General features: G+C 32.4%; 1 protein-coding gene across 2 annotated transcripts; it reads left to right on the forward strand.

Moving 5' to 3' along the window:
• The first annotated feature begins 1,558 nt into the window (after positions 1-1,558).
• On the forward strand, positions 1,559-14,268 carry LOC113396541 (uncharacterized). 2 transcript variants are annotated; one of them, XM_026634518.2, is made up of 2 exons: positions 1,559-1,655; positions 12,446-14,268. In XM_026634518.2, exon 2 carries the CDS (start codon positions 12,449-12,451, stop codon positions 13,862-13,864), a length of 1,416 nt encoding a protein of 471 aa, XP_026490303.2. In that variant the 5' UTR covers positions 1,559-1,655; positions 12,446-12,448; the 3' UTR covers positions 13,865-14,268. The 2 variants fall into 2 exon arrangements, with proteins under 2 accessions (XP_026490303.2, XP_026490304.2); XM_026634519.2 differs by having other exon boundaries at positions 1,598-1,719.
• Positions 14,269-26,605: the final 12,337 nt, after the last annotated feature.

Genomic DNA, 26,605 nt, shown 5'->3' on the forward strand with positions numbered 1-26,605 from the left:
TGAATAATTATATTGCGTTATTGCTTCCTATATAAAATCCAAAGGAATAAATTAAAAAGTAAAAAACCTGAAATATGCGCGTCTGTGTATAGGATATGTACATTACAAACCAAATAAAACCAAATACTAGAGTTACACTAAACCAATCCTGCCTCCATTAACTTAAATAACGTCTTAGTACTACATTCTGGATTGCATATTGGATTGAATAGGTATTGGTACCACAAGAAATATTAACCTTTGTAAGGAGTACATCGAAAATGTGCCAACCTTGAGAACTAAGATGTTATGTCTCTTGTTATTTTTGTTACACCGGCTCACTCACACTTCTGACTGGAACACAATTATATTATACTTATTATTTAGCGGTAGTGTGGAGATTAACTTGAACGAGGCCTTTTCACAAGACTTATCCGAATAACATATCATTCTTGCGATGTTTAAAATAGATATGACAATTAGAATTTTTTTTTAAAACGACGTATGTTCTTAGATTTATTTGCTTATATATGACTTTATTAATAAGTGAGGCTAATAGAGGATGTAATATACGTCTCTCGGCAGATGTTTCAGTTATGTTTTGTCTTTATAATATGGAGGCATAGATGCTTTAAAGATAATCAAGATTTTGATATAACCCCTTTTAACTTCAATTGTCATGTTATTACGTATTTACCTATACTTTGTCCAAGCTTTTTAAATTGTCAGTATATAATTAATAGTATAGCTCATACACGACAGTCAACTTTCGCTCGTTATAAGTAACTAAAATACATTTTTAATTTATTTATAATTAAATTTATACTCGTTTTCCGACGATGAAGTTGCTCTAATTGAAGAAACAGCAAATGGAACGTATACGAACTCGCCATAATGAACATATTAAAGAATTAATATACCGCTTCAAATTAACTTCTATATAAAAGGCGATCTTGTTATATGAAAAGGTCAATCGATATTGATTAAAATAGTGAAAACTAAATAAATATTTATAATTATAATTATTATATAATTCATTTGAAGAAGTCTTAGAATAAAATCCACTCTAAGATAAAAACCTGCTAACTTGTAAAGTAGAGGGATGCATTTATGTATGATAACTTCCCGATATGATGTTTGCCTACGCAGATAATAAATACTAGGAAACCCTGTCTCCTTTTTCTCTCGCTGAGAAAACTCGTTTCGTGTTTCTGTCATATGAAGAGCCCCCCACTTCACGTGACGGTGTGTGCAGTATGTGGAATCCAGATCCCGTCTCTTCAAGGGACGTCACTGGATCACTTGCATATGCTATCGTGACGAAACCCAATCTATCTGAGGAAAACCACTCAACACAACATACCAGCTATATAACAACAAACACTCAAAACAAAAGGTTTCTCCTTTATATAATAGATAATAAAATATATATTTATTATTATTATTTTTTTAATATACGACTGAAGAAGATTATTGTTAAAAGTAAAAACTAGTTCGAGGAAGACTAAACTATAACCAGAATAAGTTAAATGTACTTAATCAAAACAAGTAGTAACAATTTAAACGTCACAGATCATTTAGTAATCGGTGTTACTTCACAGGTCATGGCGCAACTGGTAGTGGTAACAGTAGTGTGAGTGGTCTCCGGCGGTGCGGTGGTCGACAATACTTTCACGGTAGGTTCTGTGATACTGTACGGTTTAACGGACTGTGTTAGTGTTGTGATTTGTGTAAAACCAGGTAACGATTGACGTTAATTTTAATATATCGTTATTTTTTCGTTTTATTTTAAAAATGGAATGATTTACATTCATATATTTTATAATCATTTCGTTTTTTTTTTAAATATGCCATGACGGAATTTAGCATATAATTTATTGAAATTCGAATTAAAAAATAAATATAATTGCGGCTTATAATAAAAACCTTGACTATTCTTATAACAGATTATAAATTAGATTGTGTTAAAAAGACCAAAAGTAAAACGTGATCGGAATATTAACAAACCTTGTATTATTTTTATATTTATTTTTATTTAACTTAAATAAAACATAATGGACAGAGACTGTATGTAATTTGCCCTTTGCCAATAAATATTACTCTCTGAAATGTCCGTACTAGGTTGACACTTGTTCACCTGTTAAGTGCCACGTTAGTAGGTTAGTTAGCTAGGGTTACAAACATGGATTTTTTTAAGGACTTCTGAAATTGGAGTTAAGTCAATGTTAGTAAAGCCGATCCTGCGTCTAACTTTATAACAATATAGCAGGTCGGGCTGACGGACAAACATCACTTATCTTGTAAATCGTATCCAACAATAAAAGAAAAAACAAAAAAAAAAAACGAGTATTGCAGGCATATGGAAATAACTAAATAATTAATCTATATAATTGTATAGTAATTTATACAAAAAGTTATAAAAATAATCATCTGTTATCAAGCAAAAATCATTATACAAGTATAGCAAAATAATGTATTCACAAAAAACGATAATAATAACATAATATTAATAAAATTTCAAAATAACATCGACTGTATTCTTACCCAAATAGTTATACCATTTATATACGTCGAATTAAAAATATTTGAAAACCCACCCGGGAATCCCTGTAGATTAGGCCTGCTTAGGCGGGCCAACCGTGCAAAACTCGCGGTAACATTATCCATAAACGATCTCGCGGCGTCTCCCGAAAAGACGGAATGGTTACCCGTTGTTTAGTAGATATTCCGGTGCTCTTGACGCCGAGACCCACGTAACCCCCAGTTTTTTGCATGGAAATTGAATACATGTGTGTTTACAGCGAGATTAAGATTAGGAAAAAATAAAAAATAAGTTCTAATCGATAACTGCACGACGAGCCGTAACCGTGTCTTGCTGGACTAACAATAAAAATATAATATTGGAAAGAAATAGTACGTGTAAAAAAAAATCACATTCTTACAATAATTATGTAAGATGAATATATAAATATAATTTATGTACACTAGATACGAGTGAAAGTCACATCAGATATGATTAATGGTATGTCGTTAGAATATTATCGACACAATTATCAATTATACTAGTTGAGTGAATTATGGTAAATTAGTTGATTGATTGTGATTTTTATTCAAGCGATAAGTGTAATTAGGTAATTAATACATATAATACAATTTAACTGCAAATTTATTGCGACTGAGTATAATATTAATAAATAAAGGTTATTACACTGATAACGTTTTAAATTTACTTGCGGGTAGGGCTTTGTACAAACCCGTCTGGGTAGGTTATATCAGATCAGATCAGTCTATTTGCGGTGGTAACCATTACCGTCGTTACCATTGGGCACACAGGGCACGTGCCCAGGGACCCCATCCTGAGAGGGCCCAACAACTTCCTTCACACGTTTGTGCACACGTTGAGTACTATGTAAATTTTCGAAATTTATATATTTGTAAGAAATAACTAACATATTTATCAAAAAAGGCTATTGACGACAGTCGCTATTCAAAGTAGAAAAACGTGCTCTTCATGATAGAAATAGATATACTATAAAATAGCCATAAAATTGTACAACCAATCAGATTCCTGCGAATTTACCAAAATTACCGCACCGCTTATTTGATACTATATTTAAGGCCTGGCCATAAGCTAATTATTTGTACATGGTAGTAAACATCAACCAAAAGAGCCCCAAATTCATGGGTACCCAAGGGGCCCAGCGTAGCTTGAGACGGCTCTGGTGGTAACCACTAAACATCAGGTGGCCTAGTTGCCCGTCCGCCTACCAATTAAAAAAGATAACTAATATATATATATAGATATATATATATAGATATACATAGATATATATAGATATAGAAAAGATAACTAATAATATATATATATATATATTTTCGATTATTACTTATGTATTTATTTGACTGATGAAAAAAGTTTTTTCTCGTTTGAATAGATACGAACCTGATTACAATTAACCTCGTAAAATTACCACATGCTAATAACGTGGTTCAGTGTTGTCACAATAAAACATATCACAAATTACCATTTAACAAAACTTTTGCCAAAATTATGAATCACAATTTAATTTCTGCACAAATTAGTGTACCTATAAATAATTCAAATAACAGATTAGTAAACGAATTTTCATTTCATAAAATGTCAATTGATAAATAAATGATTGAATAATTATATTCGTTAGGTTAGGTTGAACCATAAAAATATATATATTCAACTTAAACATTCACGAATGCAACGTGAAATATTAGTGAATTGATTGTTGAAATAATTATCTTTTATAGAATGATATTTGCACAATGCTTTTTTCCTAAATAGTATTTCTATCGCTTTTTGTGAAATAAACATTTGTTTAACTCGAAGAGCGAGATCTCTACAATGCCATTGTCCTGAGACAACTAAAGGTGAGTTAGATATACGCCTTCACAGCACTAGTGGATCTAGCGTTAGACCATCATCACCGTTAAAGCAAGGAACTCCTTTTGATACAAACTTGGTCTACTGATCAAGACAAGACAAAAACGTTACTCTCTAATTTTATTTCAATCGCTGAATACGAGCGTTAAATATCAAAATGTAATATCCGACATTCACTATAATAATTAATTACACGTAACAAAATTGCGGATCGGCGTAAGTCGGTTGTCGATATTTCACAAGTGATATAAGAATTGTGTACTGATACAATCGTAGGGCTGAAAACAATTTTTTGTTTAATACAAGAACAAGATTATCATGTCAATATTCTATATTTAAAGCGATTGAAATTACCAACCGCTGCTACATCTTTATAATAATATAGACTAAAACCTCCTCCGTAACGTACTATATGTTCTGGTATTAGTTTTCTATATATTTAGTTGTTTTTTTTATTAGTACAGATAAAAACATAAGTTACGAAGCACTTCAAAAATAAATCCTATAAACTAATTAAATCTTATATATTTTAAATTTAAAAACTGATGAGAGATGATTTAAAAATATGCCTTTGAAACTTATAAACATGGCCTGATCTATTTAAATTTTTCAATTCGCTTTAATAAACAGGTATATTTAGCAAATCCTTAAACGTTAAAAAGCTTCAGGAAATTTAAGAGGTCAGCAAATTTTTGACGGGATAATGAAATGGGGGTTTCCTGAATTAAAAGCAATAGAACATCTTATTTTTACAGCCCATAATTAAGGGGATGGTAATTAACCAGCGGGCCAATTATAATGATTTCAATAACAAAGCCAGTTCAGTTTGAAGCCGGAATTATACTTTCTCAAATGTTATTTTTGTTCGATTGAGGTCTTTGTGTGTTTTAATAAATCTTTGTACCTTCTTACAAAAGGTTTAATGATTTTAAATAATAATTAATTATGAGGTTTTGTTGTAAAAATTTATAGTAGTTTTTATATTTTTATTAAACCATTTGTGTATTTACCAACATGCTGCTTTAAGTAGGTACTAGGTAGTTATCATAATTGTGTTCTACCGCCAAGCAGCAGTACTGTAATATTAGTACCAACTGTTGTGTTCTGGTTTGAAAGGTGGATGAGTAGTGGAACTCCAGGCATAAAACACATAACAACTCCGTTTCCAAAGTCGGAGCATTGGCGATGTAAGAAATTGTTAATATTTCTTACAGCGCTAATGTCTCTGAACTGTGACCACTTACCATCAGGTGACGCAGCTAGCCGTCCTCCTATCACTATATCATATACCACATATAAAACAATCACTTCGAATATAGTATAAGTACTTACTTACTATATATCATTTATTTAAGTAAGTATTTTCACACGATTCATTCCGATATTTACAAATATTGCGAAGATGGTGCAAGATTTTGTTAAGCGTTTATTTTGAAACCAATGAGTCAATGGTTTACTAAAGACGTGCTAATAGATATTGAGTTAATAAAACTTACTATATTTGCAACCAGAGACGCTTAAAATCGTTATGAAATAGTGCAATTATATGGTACGGCCTCGTTGGTCTAGACTCTAGTGGCTAGTTGACCGTAGGTAGGTCTAAGTCCGAACTTCAGGTTTAGTCGATATAAAGTTATTGGTTTTTGTCGAAAATTCACAGTAGAATCCCGGAATTTAAAAGGAAGTATGTACACTCTCATACCTCGGAGAGGCATATAACCTACCTCAAGGATTGAACTATCGAATGAAAAATAGTTACAAAGATAAGCACGTTCAAACATAGAAATAAACATCCCCTCGATCAATCATACATTATCCATACATACATACGATCTATATATCTATATGGTATATACATATTACAATGATACAATCATTGTATGTAAAAATATATATGCAAAATTTAATTCTTATTTTGTGACGCTGCCTCTTAATAAAAACATTCAAAACATAAAATATATATATGCTCGTAGTAGTGGAGAGATTTTAATGTTATGTAATAAATGAGGGCGCGACATGGCTACTGCAAATTAGTATCCGGTTACTGCATTCAAGGAACGATTAGTGAAATATCTACTAGGCGTAACTGGACAGCGTACAAATATTTAAAAATCTTATGGAACTTCAACTCTTCGTTATATGTACAATAACAATTCACTAAGTAACTATATATACAACTAAATCTTAACAATATCTACAGAAAAAAACCGTAAAGATATATGATACGGTTTTTTGATACTCTGACCGTTGAGTGTTAACTCGCGAAAGTTAAAGGCCAGCAACGCACCTGCAAGGCCCCCGGTGTTGCAGATGTCCATGGGCGGTGGTAGTCATTTTCTATCCGGTGAGCCTACTGCTCGATTGCAACTTATGACATTAAAAAAAAAGTACAAAAAAAAAAAAATATTTTCAGTATTTGTTGTTTATAAACCAGTTGCATTAGATAATATAAAGAAAAAAAAAATTTATTCAAGTACACTCGTAAAATCACTTTTGAATCGTCACGTTACAGTGTTGAAATAAATGTAAAGCCACAATCGGTTCGGAAAGTAGATTTAACCGAGAAGAACCGGCAAGAAACTCAGTAGTTTCATATGGGAAAGAACGGATAATACCACGGTTTAATAATACCGCTTGGATCTTAATTGTATTCAAATAATTGTTCATATCTCAGAACTTACAAATTATATGCGAAGTCGAAAATGGCATTTTAATAATACTAGTTATTGTTAACGATAAAGTAGAGTCATAGATCCAAATAAAGGTAATTAATTGGGAACACAATCAAACCAAATTGTATGACTATATAAATGTTATGAATAAGAAATAATATATTATGTATATAACGGATAAATCAACATACAATTAACAAATCAAATCAAATCTATTTTATTCAAGTAAACTTCACAATTAAGCGTTTTTGAATCGTCGATATTTAATACTACCACCATTTCGGAAAGCGGCTTCCAGCGAGAAGAAACGGCAAGAAACTCGCATAGTTGCTCGTTTCAAATAAACAGATTTACAATGCTGTTTTTTTACGATAACAAAAATGCAACCCGAGCCTAAATAAACTTTTTAAATTTAGTAAATGGTAAATTGATTATATTTCCCGGTATCATATCTATACTAGTAATATTATAAATTTGAAAGTAACTCTGTCTGTCTGTCTGTCGCTCTTTCACTGCCAAACCAATAAACCGAATTTAATGAAATTTGGTATGAATCTTTTTGAAACTTGAACACCAAGGAAGGACATAGGCTACTTTTTTCGACAATCAACCCCTAAAATGCGAGCGAAGCCGCGGGCAATAACTAGTATTATATATGCGTATACTATTGCCCAAAAACGTTCTCTGTGCCGTATGCAAACGTAACAACAAAAACAAAATCTGTTACTACTTAAGCTTAGCTAAGAGTTCGATTAAAAATAAAACTCATCTCTTCGAACACTTTTTGTATTACAAATTTTATAAATCGAAGCCCCATTTGCGGAGAAAACTAGCAGTGTGTAATTTAAAAAATATGAAATGCAGGTTTAAATTCCGTATTTCCACAGTCATCGATAAAATGCGAAAGCGGTCAAGTGCATCAATCCACGCTCAAACCAACTTGTTAGCTCACCTTGGCTGCTACACATGTAGAAACATTTTAACGGCATATATTTCAATATCGAAATTTATCATTAACACTTATAGCCGCTGAGAGCACTGTAAAGCACTTTTTATGCTTTTGAACGCTCTCGAAATTATATACCAAATATTTTTTTCGTTTATTCATTTCTGTGATGGTATTTTTTTATGTAAGCTATTATTTAACTTGTTTTTTAATTCATTTCGGGCTCAGAAAATGGTATTCCATTTTCGAAATTAAAATGTACGCATTAATCACTTTATAAAAAATATATATAATATATATTTAGTCAATTTTGTACTCATTCAATTAATTCAAATTTAAACAAAATCATTCACGTCATATAACTCAATACGAATAAATTAATATTAATATAATTTTCGCTCTATCGTTCATTTAAACAAGCAGTTCTGCACACGTGACCATGTGTACGCGTATCAAATAACAGATTATATCCTACATCACGCGATAATATCTCATAATTTATCGTCCATTGTCGATTTTATTTCAAATTTATCTCATCGCTTCATCGCGAGTCGGCGATGTATAATGAGGCTAAGGAGTTGAATTAATTTTACCTAAACAGCTGGTTTAGCCGCCTTTCACTTTCAATGAATTATGACGGTACATTGCCACTTATTTTATACTAATTACTCGTTTATGAATCGACATGTTATGTGTTTCTTGTAATGGGAATCACAAAGGCTTTTGTTTATTGTGAAGTTATAAATTTTAAATAAGAATAGACGTGAGAGTCAATGTTCGTAACCGCTTCCTACAATTACGTAATGTTGTATCAGTATATGTTATATACTATATTAAAAAAATAAAACTTTTTCAACATTCCAGAATAACTTGTTACTAGCGACCCGTGTTTGCACGGGTGCAATTTTATCCCATCCCTATTAGAAAATCTGCGTAAACAGCTATACGGCATAAACGCTCTCTATATAAGTATCTACAAAGTAGTAAAAACTTTAAAAATGAGTTCAATGAAATCGGTAGTCTTTCTCGAGTCATGGCTTGACGAAAGGAAATAGGTATTAAATCAATATTTCGCTAAAGAAAATCTTGAATAAATGCAGACAGGCTCCTACAAGCAGTTTTCGTTCATATTTCGTTCTTGTATTCATATATAAGGTAATTGTTGTTATTCCTTTGATATTGTTCTACAAACAAAAATATATGTTTCTCTTTTTATTTTAAAGGTAGTTGGATTACGTTAGTATACAGAAATGGACTGTTTTTGGATACCAGCCAAATATATTGTCTCTTTATACCAGAAATAGTTATTGGCTTAGTTGACCTATATTTAAAAATCAAAATAAAGTACAACTTTTAAGATACTTTACAAAAAAAATACATGTTGGAGTTATTAATTCCGCTCCTCTTACAGTAATGTAGACAGTTTTATGCGTAGGATCTTAACGAGGGTAACATACGTACGATAAATATTTTTCTTCTATCACAATAAATACCTTTTATGTTCACGTGAGCATTATTTATAGGGTTAAGAGGTCATTGAGCTTATGTTAAGAAATTAAATAAGCTATATCAACATAACATATTTGCGGTACGCGCTCTCCCAGTTCTTGTTTTGTTTATGACGTATTCCGTAACGATTTTCGACAACGGTATTGCCAACTACATAGAAAACGTTATAGTATATACATGTGTGCACTAACGTAGATACATTTTAAATTTCATTGCATAATAGGTTGGACATTCAACATGACTGTATAGACGTCAGACGACCAAAGGCTTAAGATTTGCTTTAAACGTCATTTACAGTGTCAACTAACTCCGCAAGCAAATCCTTGACAGATGATATAACTTTATTTGACGCTACCGGGAATTTGTACACAGAGTTTTTTAAATTTGTAGCTTTATAACCTGGTGTGTTGGTGTGTTGGCACTACACCAACGAGCCAGATATATCAAATAATGCAAATATTTTTCAATGTACTATATCAAAAATCAATCATGTTAAAAATTATACTAGCAAATTTAGCAGTATGTTATGAGTAATAAAACATAATTATAGTAATACATCTTAAATTATATTTAACCAAATAAACAAAAAGTATATCAGGTTTATATTATTAACAAAGACTCATATAAGTTCCTCGAAGTCATTAGAGCGAAGTCAAATGTCCAAAATACTGGCATCCAAGCGGATACGTTGGCCAAACTGGCTGCCAGCACTTGGTTTAATTATAAACATGAAATTAGTAATACAAATTAACTTTTCTCACTATAGGGAGACTACCAAATGGTCCACCTGATGATATGTGGTCACCGCCTCTATATTCACACCGTCAGAAATATTAACCATCCCTTACATCGCAAATAAATCACCAACCGAGAAGCCTTAGATGTCATATCCCTTGTGTCTATAATTACACTAACTCAGTCACCCTTCAAACAAGAACACAACAAAAGTGCAGTTTTGGTGGTGGAATACGATGAGCGGGTGGTACCCACCTAGATGGGCTTGCACAAGGCCCTAAAACCGAGTTCATTTACAACTTTGCATTTAAAAAATGAAAACCTGCGCATGGATAAGTATTTCCATATGCGCAATTTTTTATGTATTTTATAGAAAAAATATATGTATAAAATTACTCTTGAAAGAATCATAAGTATGTTTTATTTTACTTTGAGTTTTATATAGGCTCATATTGAAATTTAATTAACACCAACGTAATGATGCACCTTTAAACAAACTTACGTAAACAAGAAATTTATTATGAAGTAAAATTATTATCTCATACATATCTTATCATCGGACTTGAGTTAAATATTCGTAGAGAAAATGATAGTTCACAAACATCGTAAGGTAACCCGGATTTTACGAATAAATTTCTGCCACAACCCATAAAGCAAATAGTGTAATATGTTCAAAAACTACTTCGTATACAATGACGCAAGAAGAGAAGACCTTTCCCCAGCAGCGGGACTTTTACGGCCTTTTACTTTTTACAAAATAAGTCCTTATAAATATAAATAAACAAGACAAATATAAATTCAATGCTTATTTACAGTAGATATACAAAATATATTAAACGCGACTTAAAAATTCCTTTTAAGTTACTCTGTGGATTACCGTATTGCTAGAAATGTATGATTAAAATATTTGCGTTGCTCAAATTTTTAACTCTTTAACCGAAATATTTTTATTAAATAATACTGCGCTATTTAAATATAGCGTTTTAACAAATATATATTATAAATTTATTTTATAATTAAAATCACTTACAGTTTAAGTCTTAAGGCGTCGCCATAACATACAAGTCAAAGGCCACTGAAGACGTAAGACTACATTGCTTCATTGCATGAGGTATTTAAATTAGCCACCGTTTTGCTAGAATGTGAATACTTGTGTGCAAAAAGATGCGTATAAATGTGTGTGTGCAAATAGATGCGTATAATATGAATTGACAATGTCTATATTTATGTGGTATATTTATCATTAATTGTCAATTTTTGATTTTATTTTCGGACAAAAAACTCGTTGACTCGTTCAGTTATTGCACTCGTAGAAATTGACACATGTATTAAGATTTGCTTAAATGTTATGGATATGAAATGGAAAGCATCCGTTTTGCTCGCGTAACACAAAGGTTTTTTTTTATAAGGAATACTAGCAATGTCCCAAATTAATTAAGGAATGACTAATATTCTTATTTGTTTGATGCTTAAAGAGACAATACTAAATAAGGAATGAAACGGGCTTGCGAGAGTCCTTTCACCGTGTCATATTTATGTTAAAATCTTTATATGTTGTTCTTAATTGGCTGCTGGTAATAGAATCGTAGGCTAAGATTCACATCTTCTAACCAATGTGTGACACGGCTCTTGGGTGATTGTACAGTACAAATTGAATAGTTATTAAAAAAAAGAATTCCCATGTCCTTAAAATGCTAAGCACACCATTAAACATGATACTGACTGTGAACATTAACCTCTTAATGATAATTATCGTTGTTTAGCATTATTACATCACAAAATACCAAGAGTTTTTTTTTGTCGACGAATAATTAACATTTAACCATTCTTGATAAATATCATCCTCATATTTGTTATTCCAATTTCAAACAATAATATTCTGCAAAGTTTCGGTTTATGAAAATTTTTTTTTTCTTAAGACGCTGTTGGTGGCCATTAACAATCGAAAAATATTAAAAAGCGTATGTTTGTTTTATTAAGCAGAAATTGAGTTGTCTAGTAGAGACATCAATTGGTGTAAAACTTTATATTTTAATTCACATAAAAGCAACATATTCTTAGCTCTAAAACAAGACAAACTCGTAAAATATCAGGAACATGTTGAAACATTTATTGAATCCAATATTAAAATTTACAAAGGTTTATTTATTCTGTGATTTATTGTAACATACTTTTTTATTTTCTTTTCAGACCATGAAGCTGTTCTGGTGCTGTTTTGCAGCAGCGTTATTAAATCTTACCAACGCTGCTGTGGACGTAGAGAAAACAGTACAACAAGTTGAAAGTATACTTAAAGCAAATACATTATTGCCTAGACTTACAAGACAAGAAATAATAGACTTGTTAAATGATATAAGAGCTGAAGATGCAAAAACTAGGTCGACGTTAAAAGTAAAATCAAGTGCAAGTAAAACCACCGCTACAAAATCGGCAAATAAAAGAGTAGCAACAACAACATCAACAACAGCGTCATATAAAAATTATCATGAAAATGAAATCAACACCGCAACTCAATCAACGAATTTATTATCAAACATTGCTGTCGAAAATGATAACGCTGTATCCACATCTGCAGTAAAAAGTTTGGTGGAGTCGACAACTAAATCTAGTGGGGCTACTTTAACGGTCGTTTTGCCTTATACACCTAGAGATGGATCTTCATTACAAGAATTATATACGAAACCTCCGCGACTTCAAGTAGTACCAGAAGAAGTTACTTCGAAACCTATAAAAACAAAAACGAAAGATCAAAGCTCTCAAGCACTCAAAACACCAAAAATCAAGAACACACTTGACTTTGACCTCCCAGCTGAGTTGCAAGCATTTTTAGATTCTCATGGATTGAAAGGCACACCTGGCCAAGATAACTTTTTGTTACCTCTCGAAGGATTTAAGCCTCTACCACCACCAAAAATTGTAGATGGAACTGTGCAATTACCAGAGAATTTACTTCTCACTTATGATTTAATCTCACCGTCAGATTTATCTACCTTAAACAATAATGACCGCAAGTTTGGTCAAACTAATTTTCTATATGAACCCTTACGTCCACAGTTCCCATTCGAACTAGACACTTCGTCATCTGAAACAAAACATACTGTACTTCCACTTGATTTACCAAAACCTAGAAAGACCAAAGCAGTATCAAATACTCCAAAACCTAATTATGAACTTATAGATTACGAGACTTTTAAAGTTATTCCTCTAAATCAAGGCCCTAGTCCGGTAGAAGATGATGTCGTTGTTGGCATTGATCAAAGTAAAAGACAAGCTAATGAAACTGATGAATCAAGTACAACAACCACTTCTACTACTGAACTACCCAATGTTGATACCGATACAAAAAATGCAGAAATCAGTGTACCGGATGCTATTCCATCTGATTCAGATACAGGTGCATCATTCGCAGATCTGGAAGATTCTTTTGGAGGAGCACCACCTGTAGAACCCGGGGATTCAGAGCTTCCACCCCCAAAGAAAAATGGTTTTTACTGGATGGTGGACTGGAATAGTTTTCTAGAAGTTGGAGATGGAGACTCTAAGGTTAATATTCGATTTGAGCCTAAATTAGGGGATCCACAAATGTTCTTACCTGTAAACGTCCCATAAAAATGTAAATATTTAAAGACCATGAGTAGTGTTCTAGTCTAGTGAAATTTAGTAAAAATAAGTCGTAAAAACGTAAAAATTATCTCCGAACACATTTCGAGACATAATAAAAAAAAAAAAAAACGAATTAATAATATTTAATAAAAAAGTTTGACCTCCAAGAAATAAAATAAAAATGTACAAGTGATGCATAATTTTGAGTGAGGTATAGTGTTTATAGTGAAATGCATGACAGGAATGCAATCAGTCGGGTCGTGATTGCTGGACCAGAGCAAGTAAATGAAAGCAAAGGAGCGAAATCGTTGCGTGTTACGATACAATGACTTCATATATTGCCATTATTAGCGCATGGTTGTAAATAGCTTATATTTTATTACCTTTATAATATATTATAGGTGTGTGTTTGTTTGACTTTTAATGACCCTTGCCCATACATATTTTTAGAAAATCAGACTCGTTCGTTTTGCAAATATCAACAGGCAGATAAACATAAGTCATTTGAAGAGATATAGGAAATGTTTATATAGAAAAAATATTATGTATTAAATTGATAAATAGGGATAGAACAACAAATGATAATTATAATACCATATGTATGTTTGACTAAAACAGATCCAGAATTCCATGTATAAGGTATATTCTAAAAACTCGTAACATTATCGCAAAAGTTGCATCCTAATTTCAAATTTAAAAAAATATAATTGAAAATTTTGGACTTAAACCGTAATGAAATTAAATTTATTCGTCAATATAAAATTCGTTCAAATATTCAACGTAATATTACCCTGAAAATATCTTCGACACCTTTATGATCGGAAAATTAGCATAAACTTTGTTCATATTTTCAAAACTAACTCCTAGTTTCCATAATTCGATTCAACACGTCACTATCATCCAACTTGTTTGTATTTCCGAACAAGAATGTTTCGTGAATTATGAACATTCGGTGCTGCCGACAGCTGTTACAGAACTATTAAACTTGTAACTTTAAAGTGTCATGAAGTACAAGACACATTTGTCTTCAACTTGATATCATTCAAAGATACAAGAAATCAAAATATCGTTTGCCTCTCAGCAGAATATTCTCATTCTGACCTAATTCACATTATCATTTTTATTTAAATATATCTATATGGTTGTGAGTTGCCGGTTCCTTTTAAATAAATAAATAAATATTGAACAACATCACATACATTACTCTGATCCCAATGTAAGTAGCTAAAGCAATTGTGTTATGGAAAATCAGAAGTAACGACGGTACCACAAACACCCAGACCCAAGCCAACATAGAAAACTAATGAACTTTTTCTACATCGACTCGACCGGGAATCGAACCCGGGACCTCGGAATGGCGTACCCATAAAAACCGGTGTACACACTACTCGACCACGGAGGTCGCCTTTTAATACTTAAGAGAGCACGTCATAAAGATTTCATCTTAGATATTATTCAAATTATTTTACCCATTTGATATGTTGTAGGATGTCAGAAATATTGCATACACTTTTTATAAAATCACAACTACTCATATATCATGTAAGCATACATTTTTTTATTAATATAATCATGTATAATCGGTCTTATTGATAAGAGGGAACGTATATAATGTAACCCAAGATAATCGAAATACTTATCATGAAAGAACATGATTGAATTTTGTATGGGCCTAAGTAAAAAAAAAATATGTGTAAACACATATGTAAGATTGTCAGATTTTTTTAAATGTTTAGTTTATTAATACATAACTATCACCTTTGAGAAACCTCGATTTATTTGATGAAATAGAAAAAAATAAAGCATCTGAATATCCCTAACATAACGGTTCGCAATTCGAATCGAACTTCCCTAAAATCAAAATCAAAATATTCTTTATTCAAGTAGGCTCATAAAAACACTTTGAATTACCATATTTAATATGTTATCATCACCGAAGTTCTAATGAGATACACGTAATACAATAATTATTTAGATTCATTTATTAAAATTATATACCATTTTCTTGCAAATGCGGTGACAGAATATCGTGAAGAAATAACTAAATCTGCATGTTTTTGAAATACTTATGACATTAAATCCATTGTATTTTTGCCGTTTACATATTATATTACTGATACGTTTTTTTATATTGAATATTTATAATAAAAATAAATAATCTTGCTAAGTATCTTTCGACAGTTACAAAACTTAAAAGAGAAGAAATGGTGAACTGTAATTTTATCCTGTACATTCATGTCTACGGAACTAAACGTTAAACGAGTAGAAGTACATTTTTTAAATGAAATTCCGTTCGAAATGTTCACGTAGCCCCTACAAAAATCTTTCGTTATTACACAATTTATTGAGGACAATTTTGATCACTTTCACATTCCATTTCTATAAATGCGTATACATTTTGACATGACGTGAATAATAATTTATTGCAGACCGCTTCAAAATAGCCGTGAAACAAAATGTAATTTGATACGCAATATATTTGTATATTGTTTTGAATTTGTTGATTTTGTTTTTTTTTTTTGCGGACGGGCAAATGACACCACCGCCCATAGACGCTATTAACCATTTCTTACATAGCCCATACGCAACCATCCTTGGAAACTAAGAGGTGATGTCCATGGTGCCCAAAGTTATACTGGCTCACTGTCTGAGCAGTACTAAGCAATACTGAGTACTGCTGTTCGGCAGTAGAACATCTGATGAGTGGGTATTATCTACCCAAGCAAATTTGCACGAAATCCTACTACCGGATATTTTCCTTTTGCGGTAATTAAGATATATATAATCCGTAACAAATTTTAATTATAAATTAAAATCCTCTCGAAAACATCTAAAAGTATAAACATTTATAACCTTAGAGTAAGACATTAGAGCACACAGATGAAAAACATTTCCTAGATCATAGCTAATAAAACTCTCGATCAAGTTAATTTTCAAACAAAAAAAAACTAAATGAAAATCGGCTTATTCGCTTAGGAGCTACAATGCTACAGATATACACATATTGTTCATTTACAATTACAAACACTATAAAAATCTATTTGCTTCGGGCCGTAAATAACAGAGCAAATATTGGTTTTCTTACGGATTAATTTCATTAAAATAGCCATTCAAAGCTAAAATGGGTTGTAAAAATCAACTTAATTAAAGTGCAAGTATATTACATTTCAGTTCTATTAAATTCGGTGATTACATTTCGTCTGTGAAACATAAAAAGCAAGAAGATGTGATAACCTATTGTAAAATATCGCGTTGGAATAAACTCGAGCGTTCTGAAATCCCTTTCATTAAAGCGAAAGAAGGGTTTTTCACCGCAATGGGACATTTACTGTTACTTTAAATAAAAAGCCTTTTTTAAGCCTCGGATGTACGTTACTGCAAAGAATATATGTGTAAGGGAATTTTATATATATTTCTGTATATTTAATCTTTGATAAGGAACATAATCGAATGAAACCTTTTTTATATGTTGGCTACTGTACTATTGTATATCAAAATAACTTCGAGATTCGATCAGAAATATGAACAAAAAATATAGTTTCCGAACTTGTTAACGAAAGTAAAACTAAGTGAAACTAAAAGTTAACGAAGGAAACCCAAGAAAAAAAGACAATTAGGGAAAATTTTTGCACATAATAACGGCCGTAGACGTTAAAGATAAATGTTGCTGTGAGGAAAAGAACAGTAATTAATTTATTTAATATTATGTATAGCAACATTGCATCCACACAGAAAAATAAAGAGATCAGTAAGACTTCGATACTATATATGTCTCTAGGTAGACATGTTACCAGTGGAACTCATTTAAACTCTCTTTCCAAACACGAACGTAAAGTTAATCTATTATGACTGGAAGTTATTATATGACTGAAATTATCAGTAAGGTTATTCTGTAAGAACAAATTTGAAACTCATCGAAGAACACGACGGCAAATTGCAAAACGTGAAAATGTGAAATTTACTATAATAACAACAATTAAATTAAATTAAACGAATTAAGGATAATGATACGCATCAGAATATCGTATCACGGTAAGTCAGTTTTCAATATAATACGAGTTGAGAAGATTAATTAGAGTTAAGACGATCTGAATACTAAAAATATTTTAGCATCTAACAGACCAATCAATCTGTCATTTTTAACTTTGCCGTTTCATAAATTCAAATAATTTGTAAAAAACATTGATAAAGAAGGCATATTATTCGATACTAGATTATATAGATGATAAAAAAGCGTGGAGTTAATGCTTGTTGACTTCCATTCAGGAGACATAAAATACATATATAATTGTATTTAACTAACATGACTGTATTTTCAGATGTTGAAAAAGAGTAACTACTGAGTTTCTTACCACTTCTTCTCGGTAGAATCTACATTCCGAACCGGTGGTAGCTTTACTTAAAATAGTTTGTTAAATGATGATTCAAAAGTGCTTGTAAAAGCCTACTTGAATAAATTATATTTTGATTTTGATTTTGACAGTATTCATTTATAGGTACTTAGGGCGAGCCTTAGCGGTAAGATCAAATAGTATGCCGTGACGGCAAGCGGCATGACCCCCCTTGTGACGTCACTCCCCTGCTCCGAATCCGTTCTCTACTTCCTCGTGAGTGCGTATCGAGTATACAATATTTCGTTATTATTATTATAATAATTAGAGAAATATGTTTCATTATTAGATTTTCTTTTTGTTCTTTTTTTTACTATATATTTATTTATTCGTAACTAGCTGTTGCCCGCGGCTTTGCTCGCGTGGAAATTGATTATAATACAGGACTTGTTATTTTATATATATTTATATATATAAGAAAAAGATAATTTCAATAACCAACAATATCGATTACTGCTTAATCCATTCGTTTTCACATTAAGATAATAGCTGATATAAGTCATTATGTACATTCACAATAATGTAAATATTTTTGAAAGAAACGGCGACGAAGTACGAGAAGGAAAAATAAACTAATAAACCCTAGTTTCCGACGTCGCAAAATTAGTACATGCATTATTTTTGGGGCACGATATTCCTTAACTATTTTTAACTCGGCTTGGCTTGGCTTTTAAAAAAATTATAACACATGTAAAAAAAAAAATTGATAAATAAGATATTATTATTCTAACTAATGACAAAAAAGCGTGGACTTAATATTGTTTGATTTCTAGGCAGGATGTATAAAGTTTAATTATAATTTATTGACATACTCTGTAATTGGAATGGTGGAAAAGAGTAACTACTTAGTTTCTTGCCGAGTATTCTTAGTAGAATCCTCTTTCCAAGCCGGTGATATATTTACATTTAATTGAACACTGTAAAATGACGATTCAAAAGAGCTTATATCAGCCTACTTGAATAAAGAATATTTTGATTTCGATACTTTCAATTTATTAATTTCCATTTTCATTGTTTAATAAACACACATACGATTATACGGCACGCATTAAATTATATCTGCCAGATAACCATTACCAAAATAAACGCAATATATTAAAGTTAAACCGATAACTCGATCGCACATCAATAACCGAACTAAGTTAACAACTTCTAAGCTCCATTATGTAATCCAACATGGAAGTTTGCAAATAAGTTAATGAAATTTACTGTGATACATATTTGGGTACTTTTTTATCTTTGGAAGTAATTTTGTTACTAAATTAACTTAATTTATTTTGGATTAAAACTTACACATGCAAAATTTGGTTAAGATTAACACGTAGGCGAACGGCGAATCTTTACCGACTGTATAGTTATATGCGCAAACTAAAAATAACACTATCAAATATACACACATAATAGACAAAAACTGTTTTAAAATACTTAAATTTTTATTAAAAGCAAACATTGGCATTTACAAATATCACGGTTGAACTGGCTCGTGATAAATTGAGTTTGCAAAATTGTTTGTGTGATCAACAAAATGAGGTTTATGCCTCTGAAAGAATTGAAAGGGAATATGAAGTGGATAATTTATTGCGATATTGTCATTTATCTCTTTAGCGGCTTTTTTCGATAAGCCGAAAATTTATGAGCCTTTTTACGGTTGGGCTTGTGTGTACCGTATTTTTGTTGAATTATGGAACAACCTAGACTACTTACTTACTTATTAGAATTGTGAAGTTATATAACAAGTAAGAAGTTTTATATTCACTGCTGTTTTATATTCACTGTTATGCGACGAGCTAGACGACATTACCGTAGACACCTTATACACGGGCGGCGTTAATATCTCTCGGGAACACGTCAACGAAAAGCGGAACAAACTTGTGTCTGAAATCGAGTCTTCGTTAAACATAGTCTCGGACTGGTCCAATTCAACGCCAAAAAGACACAAGTTTGCATGTTAACTGCTAAGAAGTCCCCATTTGTCGTATTTTCACGACTTGAGAACAAGGCAAAGACAAAGCTTGGTGTGCTCAGCAACGCAAAGCGGTACTTCACGTTGGCTCATCGTCTAAAACTATACGACATTCGTCTTCACATGGTGTACTGCTTTCTACCCTGGAGCTAACCAACACCAGCTTTTTTATTTGACCGTATTAAACGCAGAGCAGTTCAAATTATCGACGATAAAGCCCTATCCGACCTGTTTGATTCTATGGCTCTGCGTAGAGATGTTGGATCACTCTGCATCTTCTACTAATTTTTTCACGGGGAATGTTACGAGAAATTGTTGCAAACCCAAGAAGATAGGTTATTCAATGTTATTTTTCTCTTTGATTATAATATTTCATAGTTTTGATCAATGTCCCTGAAGATTGATGTTGTGTTTCTTGTGTATTAAAAATTATTATACATAATTTAATAATATTGATAATCCAATCAGTTACTAATGAATTAAATTGGAACTCAGTAAGAACCCATAATCAGTAGAAAAATAAAGTTTTGTCTTAGTAGGCCCTGTTGTCTCAATATAAATAATATATTGAAGTACCAGAGAAACATAAAATGTAGAGAGAGTTGTAAAAATTAAAAGCAAACTTATCGAACATTCATATTGAATATCACATCGATCGTCCAATCAGTTACCCATTTCATGCTTCAAAACTTTTCTATAACGTACGTTGAAAGAGTAAATTTATAACAGCTTCAGCCGATACAATATCCACATATGTACGAATCAAAAATGTATGTTGTGGAATTTTTAACTGGTTTCGAATAACATTCTGTACACGCTGAAACTTTATGCATAGATAATTTAAATATTCATATAGAATAAGTCTCTATATGAAGTAGTTAATGTCTCAATGTTGGGAAAAAAGTGTACGGAGTGAGGAGAAATGTGATAAGGGAGTTAAGATTCACCAGTTCGAACTTATATTTTTTTGTACACAATATAAAAGCGTTAGAGATATTTCTTGGGAACAAATATCGAAAGTCACTTCAAAATACGAACATGAAAATTAAAAAAATCGAATTGATATTTTATGAATCGAATCGAATGAGCCGAGATGGCCCAGTGGTTAGAACACGTGCATCTTAACCGATGATTTCGCGTTCAAACCCAGGCAGGCACCACTGATTTTTCATGTACTTAATTTGTGTTTAAAAACCATCTCGTGCTCGGCGGTGAACGAAAACATCGTGAAGACACCTGCATGTGTCTAATTTCAAAGAAATTCTGTCACATGTGTATTCCACCAACCTGCATTGGAGCAGTGTGGTGGAATATGCTCCATACCTTCTCCTCAAAAAGGGAGAGGAGGCCTTAGCCCAGCAGTGGGAAATTTACAGGCTGTTTATGTTATGTTATGTTATTATATTTTATGTAACCCTGACTGGGTAGATACTTTATAAACTACTATTTTGGGATATAAATTCGTGTTGCTGTGTTACGCTTTAAAAGTGAGCCAGTGTAATTACAGGCATAAGGGACATAGCTACCAGTTCCCATTTTTGCAGCAAATTAGCGGCATATCTATAGGATTAGAAGGTAGCACATAAAGCAAGAACAGAGATTTTACAAAAATTTAACCTTATGTCTCTAATCAGTTTTCAAAATACGTCGTTTAAAAGTTGTTACACTTGCAATCAAAACGGCTACTAAGAAAAAGGTTTTTCGATATATTTGGCATGTTTTGGGTATAGCAAGATTAACTCGACATATATACGTAGGGGAGACAGATTCTTAACCGATATAATATCATAAACTCTCACGAGAGTTCGTCAGATATCCAACTGAGATGTAAATCTAAGTTACGTTATGACTTCTAGACAACATGCAAATTGCTGTTATGAGAGAAATTGAACCAGGCTACGATTGACGGTCAAAATTATTCACTGATTTTCTGATATTCATTTATAACCAGAATTGTCTCATGAATATATAAGTAATATAAACATATATACAATTACGACTTTTACTTTAAATTTTGATGGGACTGTTTCATTAATGTTTTCTTTCAGTCAATAAATTATTTAAATGGATCTGATAATTGAAAGTATATATACGTATCTATTCACTCACGAAGGTGCGCCTCTCCATATTAATAAATAACTTGTGAGCATTAGTATGAGTAAGTGTCTTACTTACGAAATATATCGGTGTGCGTGAAACGATAAAGTATAAAGACAGCAAAAAAATACAAATCAGGTTATATTTGTTAAGTTCATTTTATTAAAACGCCGATAATTTAACGTTGCTCGCCATTGTGAGAGCATAGATATATACATATCTCGTATATGTATACTATACTATATATCAAATCAAATCAAATCAAAAAATCTTTATTTGGACATACACATTTTACAGATCATAGAAATATATACATAGAAAATAACAAAAGACACAGAGAATGTGATGCCCAATTTGGTAACGCACTCAGCTTATGTTGAAATCGTTGTAAAATGAGTTTCAACGCTGGTATTCTGTGGTCGCCAGTCAGTACGTACGTCACGTAGCAGGTAGTGAATAAATACAAGATAAATAAAAAAAGAAAAAATATAAAGATTTGTGTGATTATATATAAATAACAATAAAGTGAACGCCTTAGTTAAAGTCCGGACGCTCGCTTGATCGAACGTTAACAAACGACACGGGACTTATCGAGATACCAGTATATAATAGTGTCTCCTAAATGAAACTACCTAAAGAAGAACTGTTAAAACTAAATAAATATAAAATTAATGCTACAACAGGGGGTAAGTTGAAAATAAATTTTGTTAATCCGTCATTATGTAATAGATTATGAATGAAATTGAATTTGGTAATATATAGTACAGTCATAATAGTTTAATACGCGCTTTTCGCAGCTAGCTGTGGGTATAAAAATAGTAAATTTTATATAACACATTTCTAATTACATTTTTAGATTGGGGGTTTCAATCATTACATCAAGCAATCAACGTGCTTGACAAAATACTGTACATATTTGCTAAGAGCACAGGAGCATCGTCACGCTGCCAAAAGGTCGTATCAAAAAGGTAATAATTTACACCAATTTTACACAAAAAAAACATGCGAAGAAAAAAAATATTGTATATGTCTGTTAAGAATGTAATTGTGAATCTGTTAAATACTTTTTAAATTTGTTTCTAAAGATATTTAATGTTTTCAGGTTTCGAAGAGGTGGCGGCAGGTTGTTCCGGCACTTTGTCGCAGTGTAAATAAAACTCCCCCGAAAGGCAGCAGTCTTATATGGCGGCATGGTCAACGAGTAGGACGATGCTCGTGTTTCGTGGGTTAGTCTCTGTTCGCATGCCCATTTTAATTTGTGATAGAGGTATGGAGGCATTTTGTACTTCACTATGCTGAACAATAATGTCGCGAAATCTAACTCCATCTTTAACATCTTAGCAGAGTTCAAATATGGGGTAACGCATGAGCGTGGTGGAACGTTGAAGCAATATCGAGCACAGGCATTTTGAACCTTTTGAATAAGATTTTTAGTACGCATTAGTAACCTCGGGCCCGTTACGATGTCAGCATAATTTAATTTCGAAAGAACAAGTGCCTCGCATAAGTTTACTCTCACATGAATGTTTTAAGTATTTACAAATTTGATATAATAATTTTAACCGATAGAAACAATTTCGAACAATGTGTACAATGTGTTGATCAAATCTTAAATTAACATCCATTAAGACTCCCAGATTTCTAACTTAAATGACACGCTCAATCTGAATGTTATGCAATTTTACATTTGGGGATAATGTTGTTATTTTGCGTATCTGAGTTCGCGTGCCCAAGATCAAGTATTTGGTTTTCTTTGGGTTTAAGACTAAACAATTAGAATTAGACCATGTAGAAATTCTCTTTAAGTCATCGTTAAGCTTATTAATCGCTATATTTAAATCTGAGGGTTTAAAAGATATATATATATATATAGTTGTATGTCGTCGGCGTAAATATGATATTTGCAAAATTGTATGGAACTAACTATGTCAGCACAATAAAGCGAAAAGAGAACAGGTCCAAGAATAGATCCTTGCGGTACCCCTCTGGTAATTATACTGCTTCTAGATACACATTTAGATCCATCCTCCCAAGTAACTTCTACAACTTGAAATCTATTGTTGAGATAGCTGTCGAACCATCTAATAGTATCTGCACTGAAACCGTAGTAATGTAATTTAAACAATAACAACGCCAAATTAATAGTCTCGAAGGCATGTGAGAAATCGAGAAGCACTAGTATGGTACCTTCCCCGGCGTCTTGAGCTCTTAGCACATCGTCAACTACATTAGCTAGTGCGGTAGTTGTACTTCTACCTTTCCTAAACCCAGACTGGACGGAAGGAAGAATGTCGTTAGTTTCTAAATAGTGTGTAAGTTGACAACACACTATTTTTTCTAGAACTTTTGATAATGAAGGTAAAATACTAATCGGTCGAAGATCACTAATATTTATGGGGTTATCAATTTTTGGAATCGGTCTGACGATTGCTTTTTTCCATAAATCAGGAAAGGTGGAAGTCCGTAAAGAAGTGTTAACTATATTTACAATCGTATCCGAAATAAACGGCAAACTACTTAAAATAATTTCCATAGAGATACCATCGGAGCCTATAGCTTTTGATTTAATGCAGCGTAGTGTTTTTAATATAGTTATGGCATCTACTGGATTCAGGGCAAAGCTACTAGAAGAGTATCTATTACTTGTGTAGAAATGAATATCAGACTGTGTCACATCATTGTTTCCGGGTAATTCGAGAAAAAAGCTATTAAGTAAATTCGGATCCGATAAGTGCTCAGGTAGAAAACAATTCCGTTTTTTCTTATATATAAAGATGTTATTTAGATGCTTCCACAAGTACTTAGATTTCTTAGCGTTATTATTTATGAAGTGAGTAAAGTATGCACTCTTCTCTCTATGGATTGCCATTTCTACTTCAGATTTTAAATCTTTATAATACGCTATGTGACTGTCATCGCGAGTAACCCGCGATCTTGAGTGTGCCTCGTCGCGAGTACGGATCATTTTATTGATGTTATAGGTAATCCATGGATATTGATATTCTTTAGAATAACCGCAAACGAGAGGAGCTAAGGTGTCGAATACAGATAATATACTGCTATTAAATTCACTAACAAGACTGTTAACATCATATAAGGTTAAAATTTGTTAATTAGCTTTTGAGATCATTTTCATTAATGTTGGAATTTTTTCTATAAAATTTGATCAATGGCTTAGGCTTCTCGTTGCGAATATTAAATTCGAAGGATAAGAAGGCATGACTGCTAAGCTCATGTATATAGTCTATCCGTACTTTACTAGTATTACTATCCACACAGACTAAATCTCTCAGTGTCTCACTGTGAGAAGTAAAGTGGGTGGGATCTTTAACAATTTGGTTATGATTGGTGATCGTTAAGAAGTCAATTAATAGACGTGTACAATAATTGTTGGTGTCGAGAAAGTTAATATTAAAGTCACCCATCAATATAACATGATCATAATCACAGAGTGTAGTGAACGTCTCCGTAAGGCCATCAAAAAACGTGCGTGGATTTAGCCACGGCGGTCGATATGCAGTGCCGGTAATTAACTTCTTCCCACCGACACTCACGCTAAGCCACATTTGTTCTATGTCTGGGGAAGTTACCGGGTGGATAAGAGTACGTGAACAGACAATAATAGCATGTACAGTATTTAATAACAATAGAGGAATATTCTTTATTAACGTCAATTATTAGGCACTCTAATCTTTGTTTAAACGTTTTGCAAATTGCATTTGTTTAAAACAAGTTGCAAAGTGGTACTGTTCCCTCTCATTAATCTCCATGCGTAATCGCAAAATTTCCGCTTTGCTTCTCTCTTCGGTTTGGCTTTGATTGGCCACGTCTTACGATTCCAAAGCGGAAATTCTCTCTTCAACCGAAATCCGTCATGTTTGAGCTCAACCGCGATACTTCTTCTCAAAAGAATGACATATCTCGAGAAACAGATGCCATTTCCTTTCGTGGCAGACGTATCTCCTGCAACAGCGTTGCCGACACGTCCTCGCCTACGTTTGCATCGGCGAAGGTATTATCAGCATAATCCTTGGGGTGGGGGGAGGAGGCCAGAACAGGGGTACATAGTTTTGGACTCCCCTTACACTCCTGGCACATTCATTTGCCGTTAATCCTCGTATCTGGGCCAATATTAAACAGACCCGGTGATATCGTGACGCGCATTTTGCGCATTTTACGCCATCTGTTGTCGCGAGGAATTTGCCACAGTGCTTGCATGATCGATATGAATGAAGTACAAAGTAGTGTTAATGATGAACGCTAGATGGCGTTGTAAAATGTTTTTAATTTGTAATT

This window comes from Vanessa tameamea, chromosome 15 (genome assembly GCF_037043105.1).
Source record: "Vanessa tameamea isolate UH-Manoa-2023 chromosome 15, ilVanTame1 primary haplotype, whole genome shotgun sequence".
In the NCBI taxonomy this organism is placed as follows: Eukaryota; Metazoa; Arthropoda; class Insecta; order Lepidoptera; family Nymphalidae; genus Vanessa; species Vanessa tameamea.